General features: G+C 41.4%; 1 protein-coding gene across 9 annotated transcripts in view; it reads right to left on the bottom strand.

Moving 5' to 3' along the window:
• The window catches only part of LOC105255134 (glutamate-gated chloride channel), a 38,621-nt gene that overhangs the window by 12,027 nt on the left and 13,602 nt on the right, over nucleotides 1–12,992 (bottom strand). Inside the window, exons 1-2 of one of the 9 annotated variants that reach the window (XM_011264262.3) lie at nucleotides 9,880–9,886; nucleotides 2,556–2,623 (exon numbers count right to left, since the gene is read on the bottom strand). The exons of 6 other annotated variants lie outside the window; for them this stretch is intronic. In XM_011264262.3, the coding sequence (XP_011262564.1) occupies nucleotides 2,556–2,558 (3 nt within the window). In that variant the 5' untranslated portion in view covers nucleotides 2,559–2,623; nucleotides 9,880–9,886. Of the gene's footprint in view, nucleotides 1–2,555; nucleotides 2,624–9,879; nucleotides 9,948–12,992 lie in introns of those variants that run through there. 2 more of the 9 variants (XM_011264258.3, XM_011264257.3) reach the window with 2 other exon arrangements.

The raw sequence follows: 12,992 nt of genomic DNA, 5'->3' as shown, positions 1-12,992 counted from the left end.
TGATTTTTATTTGTTGATCGATGTTAAAATATATATTTCTTTCTCGTTATCAATAATAATTATTATAAAACATGTCCAGTTTTATAGTTGACGTCATCATAAATGTACTAAAATAGCAAACGAAATGTGCGATACACAATTATTGCCGAGTGAAAGGAAAAAAAAAATAATTGCGAGTGAAAAACATCTCGAATTACATTTTTGCACGTTTAAATTATTTTAACAAGAAACAATTATTTTTATACGCCAATCGTTAAAACTCTTCGATCCGCCATCGTTATGTATTATTTGTCAATTTTATTGTCATAGAGGGTTTGCTAAAAAAATGAAGGGTCAATACTGCCAATCAGCTCGCTCGGCGATTCGTCCGTTTCTCTCACCGATGAGCAGCCTCACGTATTGAATTTGGTCTCGCCCAAGTGACGCAATCTGTTTCTTCATGTGCTCTTTACGGAGAACGGGTTTTGAATTTTCGCTCTCGTATCGCATCTTGGACGCGTATCGTACAAATTACTTCGCTATTACCATCATATCTTTCAATATATTTACTCGCAATAGAGCTCTAACAGACGACATATCATTCCCACGCGAATTTCACTCCCATCCTTTAGTTTTTCGACGATATACATTCGTTCAGTCAACAAATATTTGTCGGGATAAGCGATACCGAACGTGCTCGCGTACTTAAATGAGAGCGTGATACAGAATGAAAGAGGGGACAGCGAAAAAGATGGAGAGACAGAAAGATAAAAAGAGGAGAGAAGACGAAGACAGAAAGGAACAGAGCGGAATTCTTGCAGGGCCTAAAATTGAACCGACCGACTTCTCTCGCGATATTCTTGCCGCCATACGATGAATATATGTATATACGTACTTTCGATTCAATGATTACGAGCGTATGATGTCCGAACGACGAAGGTAGGGAGAAGGATATGCATATGTGAACAAGTATCCTTCTGTCGTATGATGCTGGCGCAAGCGTTAACGAGTCTCTGAATCGTCGAGGCAGAATACTGGCCAATTATCCGAGGTTTCGTATGACGGCCGGAGACAGGAAAATTGATGATTGAATCGCGAGTTCGAGCAGAGTCGTCCATGACAGGTTCCTCCCAAAACTGTATTTGGCAGGTATCAAAGTGAATCGACAGAGGAGTGAGAATGGTGCGACCCTTGCCGCAAAGAGTCATCGTACATATGTAACGCGCCGAATGTCACGTGAAAAATTAATCGTTCATATTTATTTTATCCCTTCGTTCAATTGTTGCCTTATATGATAAATTTTTCCCTGAGAAAAAAAATTTTATCGCCTTTTAAAGAACGCGATAAAGATCGCCCTCCATTCTCACTCGACTCTGGAGAAGTCGAGCTTCACTTTCATATTATAATTTATTTATGGAATCCCATCTCGGAATTCTAAGGACACTCTCGGTCTTATGAAGAGACAATTTTTTGCGCGCGTTGCAAGATTTATTTTTCAACGAGCGGGCAAATCCCGGCAATATACGACAATCGCGACGCATCGACGAGACAGAGATCCGTTGGTGTGTGCATACGTGTGAGTTTGCTATCCTCTCGTTCGTTCGGCGAGCAAACCTGAGGCCCTGCAACGTGTCTCGAAACGTATTTTGATTTGCATCGCGAACGCGTGCCCACGCGCTTCCTTCCCGATTGCGTTCCGCCTCTTTTTTTCGCGGGCACGTCAGTCAGTCTCTCTAGCAAAAGTCCCAACAAGGCACAAGACGTGGTTGCAACGTACAGTCCATCGAACGTTCGTACAATCGGTATGTGACAGACAGAGCACCGATTGCACCCCGGATGCGGCGGCTTCACCGCGCCCGCTTCGCAGCCGTGGATTCTTTGACCAATTCGAAGTCGATTTTTCCTTCGCAGCAACGTCGCAGCATCTCTCTCGTTAATCTCTCAACCCCCATACATATAGCGTTAAAAATGTGCGACGAACTTTCGAAACAATAGACGATTACTTGTGCGCAGCACCCTCGAGAGATTGTTAGCGATATAAAATTTACAAATATCCCGACACTCTCCTTTTTTCTTCTTTTCTTCTTTATTTTACAAGGAGAGACCGACTCCTAAATTGTCCAAAAATTCTGTCGATCAATGAGGGCAACGGTGAATCCGGAACATCCTGTATAATACCTATGCATATAGACGTAACATGACAGTCAACGACATTGAGAAAAATCAACGAGGTGCGATTTTGGATTAGCACATATCCATTGTCAGCGCGACGCACGTGAGTATGCATATATGTATATGTATACACGTGTGCAGAGACGCGCGCGAAGACACGAGATTTATATATGTATATATGTATACATATATATATATATATATATATATATATATATATGTACACATGTATTCATATATATATATATACATACGTATACATATGCACGTAATACAGATACAAGTACAGAGAAGTGCAAATCTTACGGCATCATATACACGTGACGTTAATATAGTTAGTACACAATATGTGAGGATATACAGACTGTAGGCCTTGTTGATGATTACTTGTATATTGCACTCACCATATTATAATCATCTATTTTGCTGATAGAGCGGAGAAAGATGTTGACCTTCACATTTGTCGGGCCATCTAACACGTCGACCGGGGAACAGAACAAAAGAAATCGATTAATTAAATCGGTCGCCGTCAACCGAAAATTACTTGCTTTTTTTTCTTTGCTAATTCGCTTTCGCTTTCATTTGATTGACTGAGATAATACAGTTTGCAGTGTGAGAGTAGGAGATCATCGATGAATGAGAGGATGAGAGGGGCGGAGATGATCGGGAGATCGTGACCGGATGATAAGATGATTCTTTGATTCTCATGAATCGAACGATGCTTCCGCCGATCCACATCCGGGCAAGTATAGACGAACGATGAAACATTATTACTTCTGCGCCTCGTGATAAAATCATGATCGAATTCTTCGCGTTGTACATTTCGAAAAACTCTTATAACTGGATCAAATTATCGATTTCGAATTAGCGTTTCCCTGATGTAGACTCGTGAACGGGGACGAATCGTTTTTTTTTACGTAAAGTCAATTTATATGAAACACTCTTTCGACCTTTCATTATCTTGCCACGAGGCACAGGATGCACGTGGTGATATCTCGTTACGCGATTCAATATGTGACGTGTAAAAAGCGTATAAGAGCTTGAAGATGAGCTTTGGATATATGCCAGAGAGATCGTGTGTGAGATCGATATATAAAATTTTAAATAAACGCGCTATACGACATTTAAATGGCATGGGGTGTGATGCGATGGGGCGAGCTAGAGGTAACTGCAGCGATTTAACGAGCGTGCGTATTTTTTTTTTCTCACAGCACGATATTAATCCGATTAACATCTCACGCAAGTTACTTTGCGGCGAACTACGCATCTACGGTCGAAAAAAAAAAAAAGGAAATTATCTTGCAAGCTAGCTACAGATTAATTCAGACTTGCGGATGATAATAGCAGCTCGGTGCGTACGGTCTCTCGCGGGAGCATTATACTACCAAGACGGGATAATATTCAACGCTAAAAGCGACGATTATTGATCCACGCGCTTCGCCAAGCGTAAATAATCCCATAAGAATATAAGTAAGGAGAATAGAATCGATGTTTTACGCGTGGTACACGAATGTACAAAAGAGCTGTCGCTTTGTGTCTAATCAGTATGGCGAGCGATAAACGTACCGGTTGGCTGAATCTTAAAAGAAGGTAAAAGCGACGGAATGTCCTAAATATTTTATTAAAAATACGAAAGAGAGGAAATATATATAATAAGCGAAATAAGGCAAAGGGGAATAAAATTCGAAATAAGAGAGCGATGTTTCGTGAAAAAATGTGAGGTAAGATGATAGACATTCGTATTCAAGATGAGGGAGAAAATCGGCATCTCGAAAATGCCATACTCGATGACTCGCATAAACATCCGGGAAAGAATGCTTTCTATTGCGGATTTTTAGGGTGATGATCGAAGCGATTATTAATCTTTTATCGTACGCCCTTTCAACGACTGCTCGTCCCCGCCCTCCGTAACGGATTCGACCAGGTATCTCTAGAGGGTCGACCCTTAATTAATACAGAACAGGTCGGATTGAAGGCCAGATTGTCGCGACTTCGCATCTTTCGCTTCTCTCGTGGACGCTGCTCTCTCGGACGCGCGAGATACGTCCTCGCCGATCGTCCTTGTCATCGTCATCCTCGGCAGGGGAACATGTAAGAGAGGATTCTAAAATCCCATTGCCATTCTCATGTTTCACGATGAGATAATCGATTATTGATTGCCAATTAATTAATTAATCGGCCTGACTTCGCTCTCAAGAGCGAATCGTCCGCGATTATCGTTTCACTTACAAAATCAGTACTCTTACTCTGCAACTTGTCTTCGATCGTGTAAAATTCTAAAATGACGTCATTTTGTGTTCGTGCCTGTCGAAATACCTCTTTCACGCTACGTATAATGGAAAAAGTACTAGTAGTAGTAATTTGCGAGGTAATATTTCACCAGGCGTTATCGAATGATTTAATCGATATTACGACGAATACAATAGGCAAAAATGTAAGCAGAGTTCTTTTGTATTTCCGCATAAACATAAAATATGAGTTATATTTTTACATCGCCTGTATGTGCCTGTATTTTTACCGAGATTTATACGTTGTATATGCCTTTGTAGATGCGTGTGTACGTGCCTCTTAATCTGCGGCTTAACATTGTTTAACTTGGCACAATTTCTCTTAAAAATAATTTATACGTATATTTTTATGAAGAACACGTGAAAAACATTTTATTTTTCTTACTCATGGAATCGCAAAACGTTCGTTTGCGTTCCAAGATGTTGAAATAATAAAGACATCCATCAATAAGGGAAGACAAAAAAAGTTCGATAATTAAAAAGTCAAAGGGGAAAAAATGTGAAGCAAACACGTGAATGAAACGTAGGTGGAAACGCTCCGCGTGTATGTCTGTGCGCGTGTGTAAAAAAAGATGGACGTATCCTCGTGAAGGAAAGAACATATCGATTCAACGGAATATCCGTTAAATCTTTGACAAGCCCTGAAATACAATTCTTTTCGCTCCGTTGACGCCCGCGAAACATCGATTGTTGAAACACCGCTTGGTTTTAAACGAACCGTCGAAAAGTTGCGGACCATCAATTTAACGTTCATTAAAGTTTATTTCAGAAACGCATCGTCCGCGTGACAATCTCTCGGGGGAGCTCGTATATCAAAGCGAAATTCTCTCAACTCGCATCGGAAATTCGCGCGATCTAAAATATTTCGGGTACAAAGACACGCCATATATCCCTGTCCCCGTCATAAAAGGGAGATAATTCAGACCAGGTGTACATCTCGATATTTTTCAACGTTGATAATAAATCTCTTTTAACGGACGCACGCGAGTCTCTCGAAATACCGTTGTTGCGAGGTACGCTTTCGGCCTCGTCCTTATTAAACGCCGGACAGATCAGGAAATGTTTTGTGTCGCTAATTGGCGAATTGCAGTTGCATTAAACGCTCGTAATCTAATAAGCGGGCCTCGGATATTGCTGCTCTAGCGAGGTTCACAGAGGCTTCTCCCTTGTGCGACATTCGTGGATTGCTGGAGAGCGATTGTTCTGCATTTCGCACCGATTCGACCGTGTAACGGAGAAACGAATCAATCTTTTATCCGACCCAACTTTTCCCTTTCCTAGAATCTGATTAATGATGTATCTACTTTCCTGCGATATATCTTTCTCTTCCCCGAGCTTTAAAAATACCCACATATATATATATATATATATATATATATATATATATTTAAGAATTATAAATATATACATCTTTCAAAAACTTGAATTGGAATTTATAACATAAATTGGAATTTATAACACGCAAAATTAGCATAAGGAAAGAGATGCAGGTCGCTATTTCGAAGTCACATTAGAGTTACAGAATTAAATTACTGTTGCTGCACGTAAACAATTAAGTATACATAAAATGAATGCGATAAGCTTCTAAGAATAATTCTGCTTACGATGGTAAACAACTATGTCGCGTAAAATTCTACATCCTCTCGCGATAACAACAGAGGAGCCAATTATATCGCAGAGATGTAAACGTACATAAATATTTACGACACTGTTGAGATAACATAAGAGCGAGTGTTTCTCAATTCTATTCATTAGTGAATTATTATCTCGACAATTATTATAAATAATTAAGCATTTACATGTGTGCTTTGATTTTGATTAATCTTTTTTTTATGATTATTTTTTGTTAAAGAGTCTCTTCTTTTATTTTCTCCAACACTAACTGCTCTCTTTTTCTCTCCCTTTATTTCTCTCTCGTGTTTTTTATTATGTTATCTCGTATCAAATATCTATTCCTCAGCCATATCTCGCGCGATAAGTGACGAGGATATCGATGCCGATGAAGTGGGCTTCACGAACGGCAACATTCGAGTACCATTAATGAGGAAAGAGCCATGCGGCAATTAACTCGAGAGATGAAGAAAAAACACAAGTATATCGCAGATTAACTCGATGACGTAATTGGAATTTTAGTCATCTTAAGAAGCGGTATATATAAATATTTTCACGGTATATATAAATATATACATGACCGATATACGCGACGTGTATGTATATTTTAGAGGATCGAACTAATGGAACTACCGTAGTCAATAATGCATACACGAAGTATCGGCTACTGAATAAATTACTCAAACGTCAGTTATACGAGATAGAAAGAGAGAGAGAGAGAGAGAGAGAGAGATAGCAAGAGAGACTCGGTCATGTCTGATAAATCCTTAACGTCATCATCTTTTCTCGCACTTAGCGCGTGAATATTTGAATAGCGGTCTGTAACGTTGGTTAATCGGTGGATCGATCGGTAAACGAACAAGCGAACGGCTCAAAGTGAAGAACCGACTTGGGTGGAACGCGCGTTGGTAATTGCAACTCTATAACGAGAAAACCGCGACAAAGTCGCCTTTCGCGTCTTGTCGCACCCACGTATAATTGATTGGTCCCAGGCTTGTCTAATTACGCTGCTTCCGACGACGACGTACGTCGTCGTCGTCGTCGTCGTCGTCGTCGTCGTCGTCATCGTCGCTGCAATTGGCAATTCGCGGTTAATCCCGCTGTTGCTGCGACAGCACAATGTCACGCCACCGTTTCCGCCGAAAGACGTGCTCTTGTTCTCGGTAATCCTCGGGTTATTTTCCGTCGAACGAAGGTACTCGCGTACGTCACGTTCCACGACATTATTCCAAAGGTACGCTAGTCTGACGCTGCTCGTCTGCGAGTCGTTTATTTTAGAAAAATTTCACGAAAAAAAATGATTACCGCAACAACATTTAGTCACGGATATATGTATACGTAACGATAATCTCGACTCTTTAATTAACATTTTGTACATTCGTCTCTCACGACGCGTCTACTATTCTCTAATAAACAGCAGAGGAGAATCTAAATTCCTAGGTAGGTACTCTAGGCGCGTTAACGAGGAGAGAAATGAGAAATGTGTGTTGAATGTAAATCTTGCGGCTCGCGCAAGCAATGCGGCTCTTGAAAATTTGATCCTCGCAATTAAATCGCGATTGCATTAACCGTTGATTCGCGCTAGTGATTACGCTGCCGACGTGACTTGCGCTTTCGGGTTTCCCGCAATGATTACGAGAAAGCTTTCGCCGAGATCATTTCCCCTCGTTGCACGAGTAAATATATATCGCACGAGGTGTTTCATTTTCATATAGATGGGCTTAACAGGTACAGCATACAGAGATACGTTTCTTGTGTTAGCAATAAGAAAAAAAAAAGTCATTACCAAGAATGAGATAAAAAAGGTTGCACACTACCGCAGAGTTTTGTAGCAGCACGAGAATGCCTTAGCGAGTGTATTGTCGCACGGTGCAGTAAAAAAGATCAATGAGTAAATCAACGTTACATCCGATAATGTATGTACACGTGTGTGTGTGTGTGTGTGTGTGTGTATGTACGTGTACGTGTCTTCTAAATTATATATAGATATGCGTAATATTCTACATCCCACGCATGTATGTACATGTGTGATAGTGTGATCGGTGTGTGTCGTTGTAATATTGCGAAAAAGATAAAGAGAGAAGGAGAGACGAGAAAAAGAAACATGTATACGGAAATAAATGAGAAAATGATAGAGTAGATAAGACGCAGAAAGAGAGAGAGAGAGAGAGAGAGAGAGAGAGAGAGAGAGAGAGAGAACGCGCCAGAAATGTAATTATGTAAATATGTGATGTATGTGTCTGCTGTATTGCGAGGCACAGCGTGTATGTATATAAATATATATGTAGATATATATATATATATATATATATATATATATATATATATATACTTAGCATTAAAGACCCAACGCGAATAAACATAATCGGAACAAGTCAAAAAGAGACGAAACTCCATCAAATCATCTACCACACAACAGCGGGTGAGCGATACTATATACTCTAATGGAATCTCGTAATTACGCACAGCACGACGCTAAGTAGACTAAGAAAGATCGTGGAAGGAATACACCGTACAAATATTCGTCACAGGAGAGATTGCGCCGAAATGAGCAAAAACAAAATTCGAGAAGCAATTTGAGAGAGAGAGAGATAAAAATAAAATATTATCAAAATTATGTTCCTCTTTCCCCTCGATATAAATATTAAAACGGAAATTTTCCAAATAACTCCAATCGCAGTTTTATTCCGCTTTGCGATATAAACTTGAAGCTCCTTTTATGCGAATAATGATTGAAAAAGCGATGTAAAATATCGGACTAATAGCATATATGATACCAGCGTGTTATTTCCATAGTTAAGTTAGTATCGTATTCCATTATCATTTCCCTTCGTTCTCGTGCGATCTGAATTTTGCGAAAATGCAGAAACGCGTATCCTCGCCAGTCATGCGTTTAGTATCGAGTTTAATATCAACGGGCGAAGGCGGTGGGAGCGTCGTGCTATTCGTAAGTCCCAGCTCATTCATAGACATACAGAATAGATACTTGCTTAACGTAGAGAGAGAGAACATGACGGTAGGTGGAGTTACAAAAGAGCCACGAGAGCGGCCCTCGAGATACGCAACGGGTGTTTTGGTGTTTAGCACGGAGGAGGAGAAGAGAGACACAGAGAAGTAGAGAGATTGAAAATGTGTCGTCTATACATCGTGAGATCAAAAAGGGCATTAGGAGGATACTATACAGCGACTTAATGGTAACAAGTAAATTAACGTGTGTCACGCACAAGTGTCTCCCACCGCTGTCGGGGGATATTTCGCCCTCGGCGAACTCGGGATCGAAATTGTCGCGAACTTGTTTCACTCTCGACACACCGAGACATCTCGTCGAAGTCTCTCGAGTCGGTCGGACAAATCGAGTCCGTCGACGTCAAATCCAATGCGATTAATCGGAGAATTTGTATTCGTCATCCGGAGCCGTCATCTGGAAATCTCTTTATTTTCCTCGGGGCGGAGACTCGCAATTTTTCTCGCGGAAAAATCGATCCCAAATTCGTCCAGGAAGACGAATTCCCGTTCGCCGACAGCGACGGAATCACCCGTGCGTCGTGTCTTCGCATCGCGTGTAATCGTTATACACCCCCGCAGCGCACGAGGCACCCGAGGAACGCACGCGCACGTATTCAGCGCGTAATCGTTTGTGCGCCAACGTGCGTTACGTCGATGTACAATGCACAGAGAGCTCCCTTAGATCGCTGATTGTAAAATACATATGGTAACGTAACACCCAGCATTAGGTATGTATGTACTTGTGTACGGTATACAAAAAAGGAGGCACATGTCTGTGTGTCTGTGATCACGGGGCGTTGCATTCTTCTTTTTTTCAACTTACCATGGTAACGTCATCTATTTTTGAGATACTTCGAACAAATATGTTGACGCGGACAACCGCGGGCCCATCTAACATGGCAAACAGAACAAACAAAATTAATCAATCGCTGAGCAGCAGTCAGATACATCGAGAAATAGAGATGTGTGCGTGTGTGTGCTATGATGAGAAATTGAGTCCCCTTCGACCACCTGCGCGACATTGGCGATGAGTCGTGAGACGCGCTTTAATGTTATCTTATTCGAGACGACTCTCTTATTTGACATTTTTATGCAATTTTATTCCTTTATCCCTTCGTTAGAATTTTATTCCGTCTTCATATTTCGTTTCTCTTGTTTTTCTTTGCCCTTTCAACTTATTCGTCGCATTTCCTTGTTCCGATCGAACGAATCGGCATCAACAGCCGACGGGCGTTCCAGGGTGCTTATCACCGTTAAAACGTAACGTTTCGCTGATACAGCGAAAACGTTTCACCGTTTCATTTTAAAACGCGCCGATAAAACTTATGTCCCGAGTGGAAAGCATACTGTTTTAACAATCGTTTCACGCTCATAATCGCGTTTCTCGTATATAATTCATATATATTTCCAGGGTAATAAAGAAATATATCGCTTGCGTTAAAAGCCCTTTCGCTTTTCATTTCTCCGTCGCATTAACCCCCAAAATCAAGTCTACAGCGTCGTTCAGCGAGAATTCATCTCGATAGACTTCCTTTCTCTCGACTCTCGAGTTTCTTTCGCATTTTCCCTTCGAGTTTCGCGTTATCGTCATCGAGCGGTCGGTTTCCCTAACTCGATTTATCGGATTTTTACGCAGGGACGAAAACCTCGGTCACGTTGGTCGTTTGAAGGAATCGCGGCCGCGGAAATAATGTATGACGTACAGGAACGCGCGAACGTTATTCCGAGGAATTTGCGGAATATCGGTCGCGCGATACCGCGAAACGAATTCTCTCGTGCTACCTTGTTTACTCGCACGGAATCGACGCTATCCGTGGATGGGCGGATAGGTAGGTAGGTAGCTAGGTAGGTAATAACCGGCGCGTCGAGGATAATCGATACAAGCGGGACGAACAAACGACGCGAATCACGAGATACGGATCAAGGGAAGTTAAATAAATTGCGCCCGCCACGCGGCACAATCGAGCGGTTAAAATATGAAAGATCGGATAAGCGGAAACGCGATGAAAAATCGATGACAGCCGCCGCCATCGTCGTCGTCGTCGTCGTCGTCGTCGTCGCGACACATCCGACGACGCATCTGTCTCGCGTCAATGTCGAATTAATCCGATCTCTGGATCTGCTTGTTGTTGCGATTCGACAGAATTTTTGCGATGTAGTCACTGGTGTATATATGCGCGCACATGTGACGATTTCTCTTTGAAAAATTCCCCAAGGTGTAAAAACCTCGCGAAACTTGGGAAATACAGAGCGAAATTGAGAGATGCAAAACCGATGAAAATATTCATGCCGCGAGGGAGAGCCGAAACTTTGTTTGCCCGGACGGCGCGTTTCGATCATCGTTTCTCCTTTCGCGAAAATCCATCCCGAGGACGCCAACAGCCCCGGAAAAATTGAAAATAGCGCGCGACGCGGACACAATAATCCAAATAAAAAAAAATAGATATTCGCACGGGGCTCGGAGATTTTTCTTCGCGCTCTTCGGAATCTAGAGCCATCCCTGTCCGCGCGATATATTATCGAGCGAAATTTCCATGTCGCCATCGCGATTCAATTAGCGTCGAAGCGAGAGACACATAGCCGTGACCGCCCTCTCAATATGCACGCACAAAAAATGCGACGCGCGTTTAACGTACAGGTAGATCGATAGGATGTTAAATCGCGATCGCGGCAGGAACATGCAATTCCAGAGCTTGGAGGAGTTTCGAAAGTGTATTAATTAACTCTTCGAACTCGATGCATCGACGACGCATCGACAACAACGTTAAACGCCTTCGCATCAATCTCCAAGTTGCGCGACATTCGACGCTATTAGAAACCGATGCCAGGCGTCATATGGCGCACGTGGAGAACACACGATGGACATTATTACGGAAGAGGGAACCGGAATAACAAGCGATCCGTGTTTATGGACGAATACACTTCGACATCGCTCGTAGACAATCGATCTATCTTTCGCGCGAGCGAAGAAGAATGTCTTGTTGAAGCTATTTCGAGAAGCTGACAATGCCTCTCCCTCGCGAGCAAAGTTACTTTTGATAATAAATATATCTCTCGAAAATTATTCTCACTTAAGGATATTTTGTACCTATTTTCAATATTGAGAATTTAATGAAAATTGTACAGAATGTCCTTACATATGTTTAGAATCTTCGGTACAATTTTTAAATCGATTCACTAAAGCGTTCACAAGTTATAAGGATTTTAATTTGCACCGAATTAACATGTGTTTTTATTGGAAACGACGATTCAAATGACAAAAACACATGGGAATAATATTCAGAATTTGTTTAAAATTTGCAAAAGTCTAGATACAGAGGAAATATTTGGTCAAATAATATTATACAAATACTAACAGGTTAAAAAGATATTAAATATAATTCGATGAAGTTAGCAATGTATCTGTCAAAATTTTCTGCCAAAAGTTAATCATTTCGATTAACAAAATTCGGAATATTTCAACAAAAGCGCAATAAATATTAAAAAATACATCTCTGCATTGTAGCTAAGATCAAATTATAATATTCCACAATTTCTCATACTCAAAATACATTTTTTGCTGGGATTGTACATACAAAACATCCTTAAGAATCGACACGCATAAATCTCAAAATTATAAGCTTAGCGATGACGATTAATAAATCCGCCGCTTTCCCATTTTATTATGCACCTTGTCTGTTCGAGACCGATCGAAACTAATTTCCACGTGATCGAATTGCGTCTTAGTCCAACCGGAACCTGTACATAGTCAGCGAAATAGCCCGGCGGGCTATCGACAGCTATCGGAAGGGCGATTAACGGCTCGCGGCGTTGCAGCATCATTATCAACGTTTAGTCGCGTTTAACCGTCAACGACGCGCTTCTCGTGCGTTACACGTCATCATCGAGAAGAGTCTTAATCCGTCCGCAGCAGCATGAACGAGCCAGCCGTATCGT

The sequence above is a fragment of the Camponotus floridanus genome, unplaced genomic scaffold (genome assembly GCF_003227725.1).
Source record: "Camponotus floridanus strain SB8 unplaced genomic scaffold, Cflo_v7.5 scaffold37, whole genome shotgun sequence".
Taxonomy (NCBI): domain Eukaryota; kingdom Metazoa; phylum Arthropoda; class Insecta; order Hymenoptera; family Formicidae; genus Camponotus; species Camponotus floridanus.
Note: the sequence above shows the minus strand (reverse complement) of the source record. Positions and strands in the feature narration are given on the sequence as shown.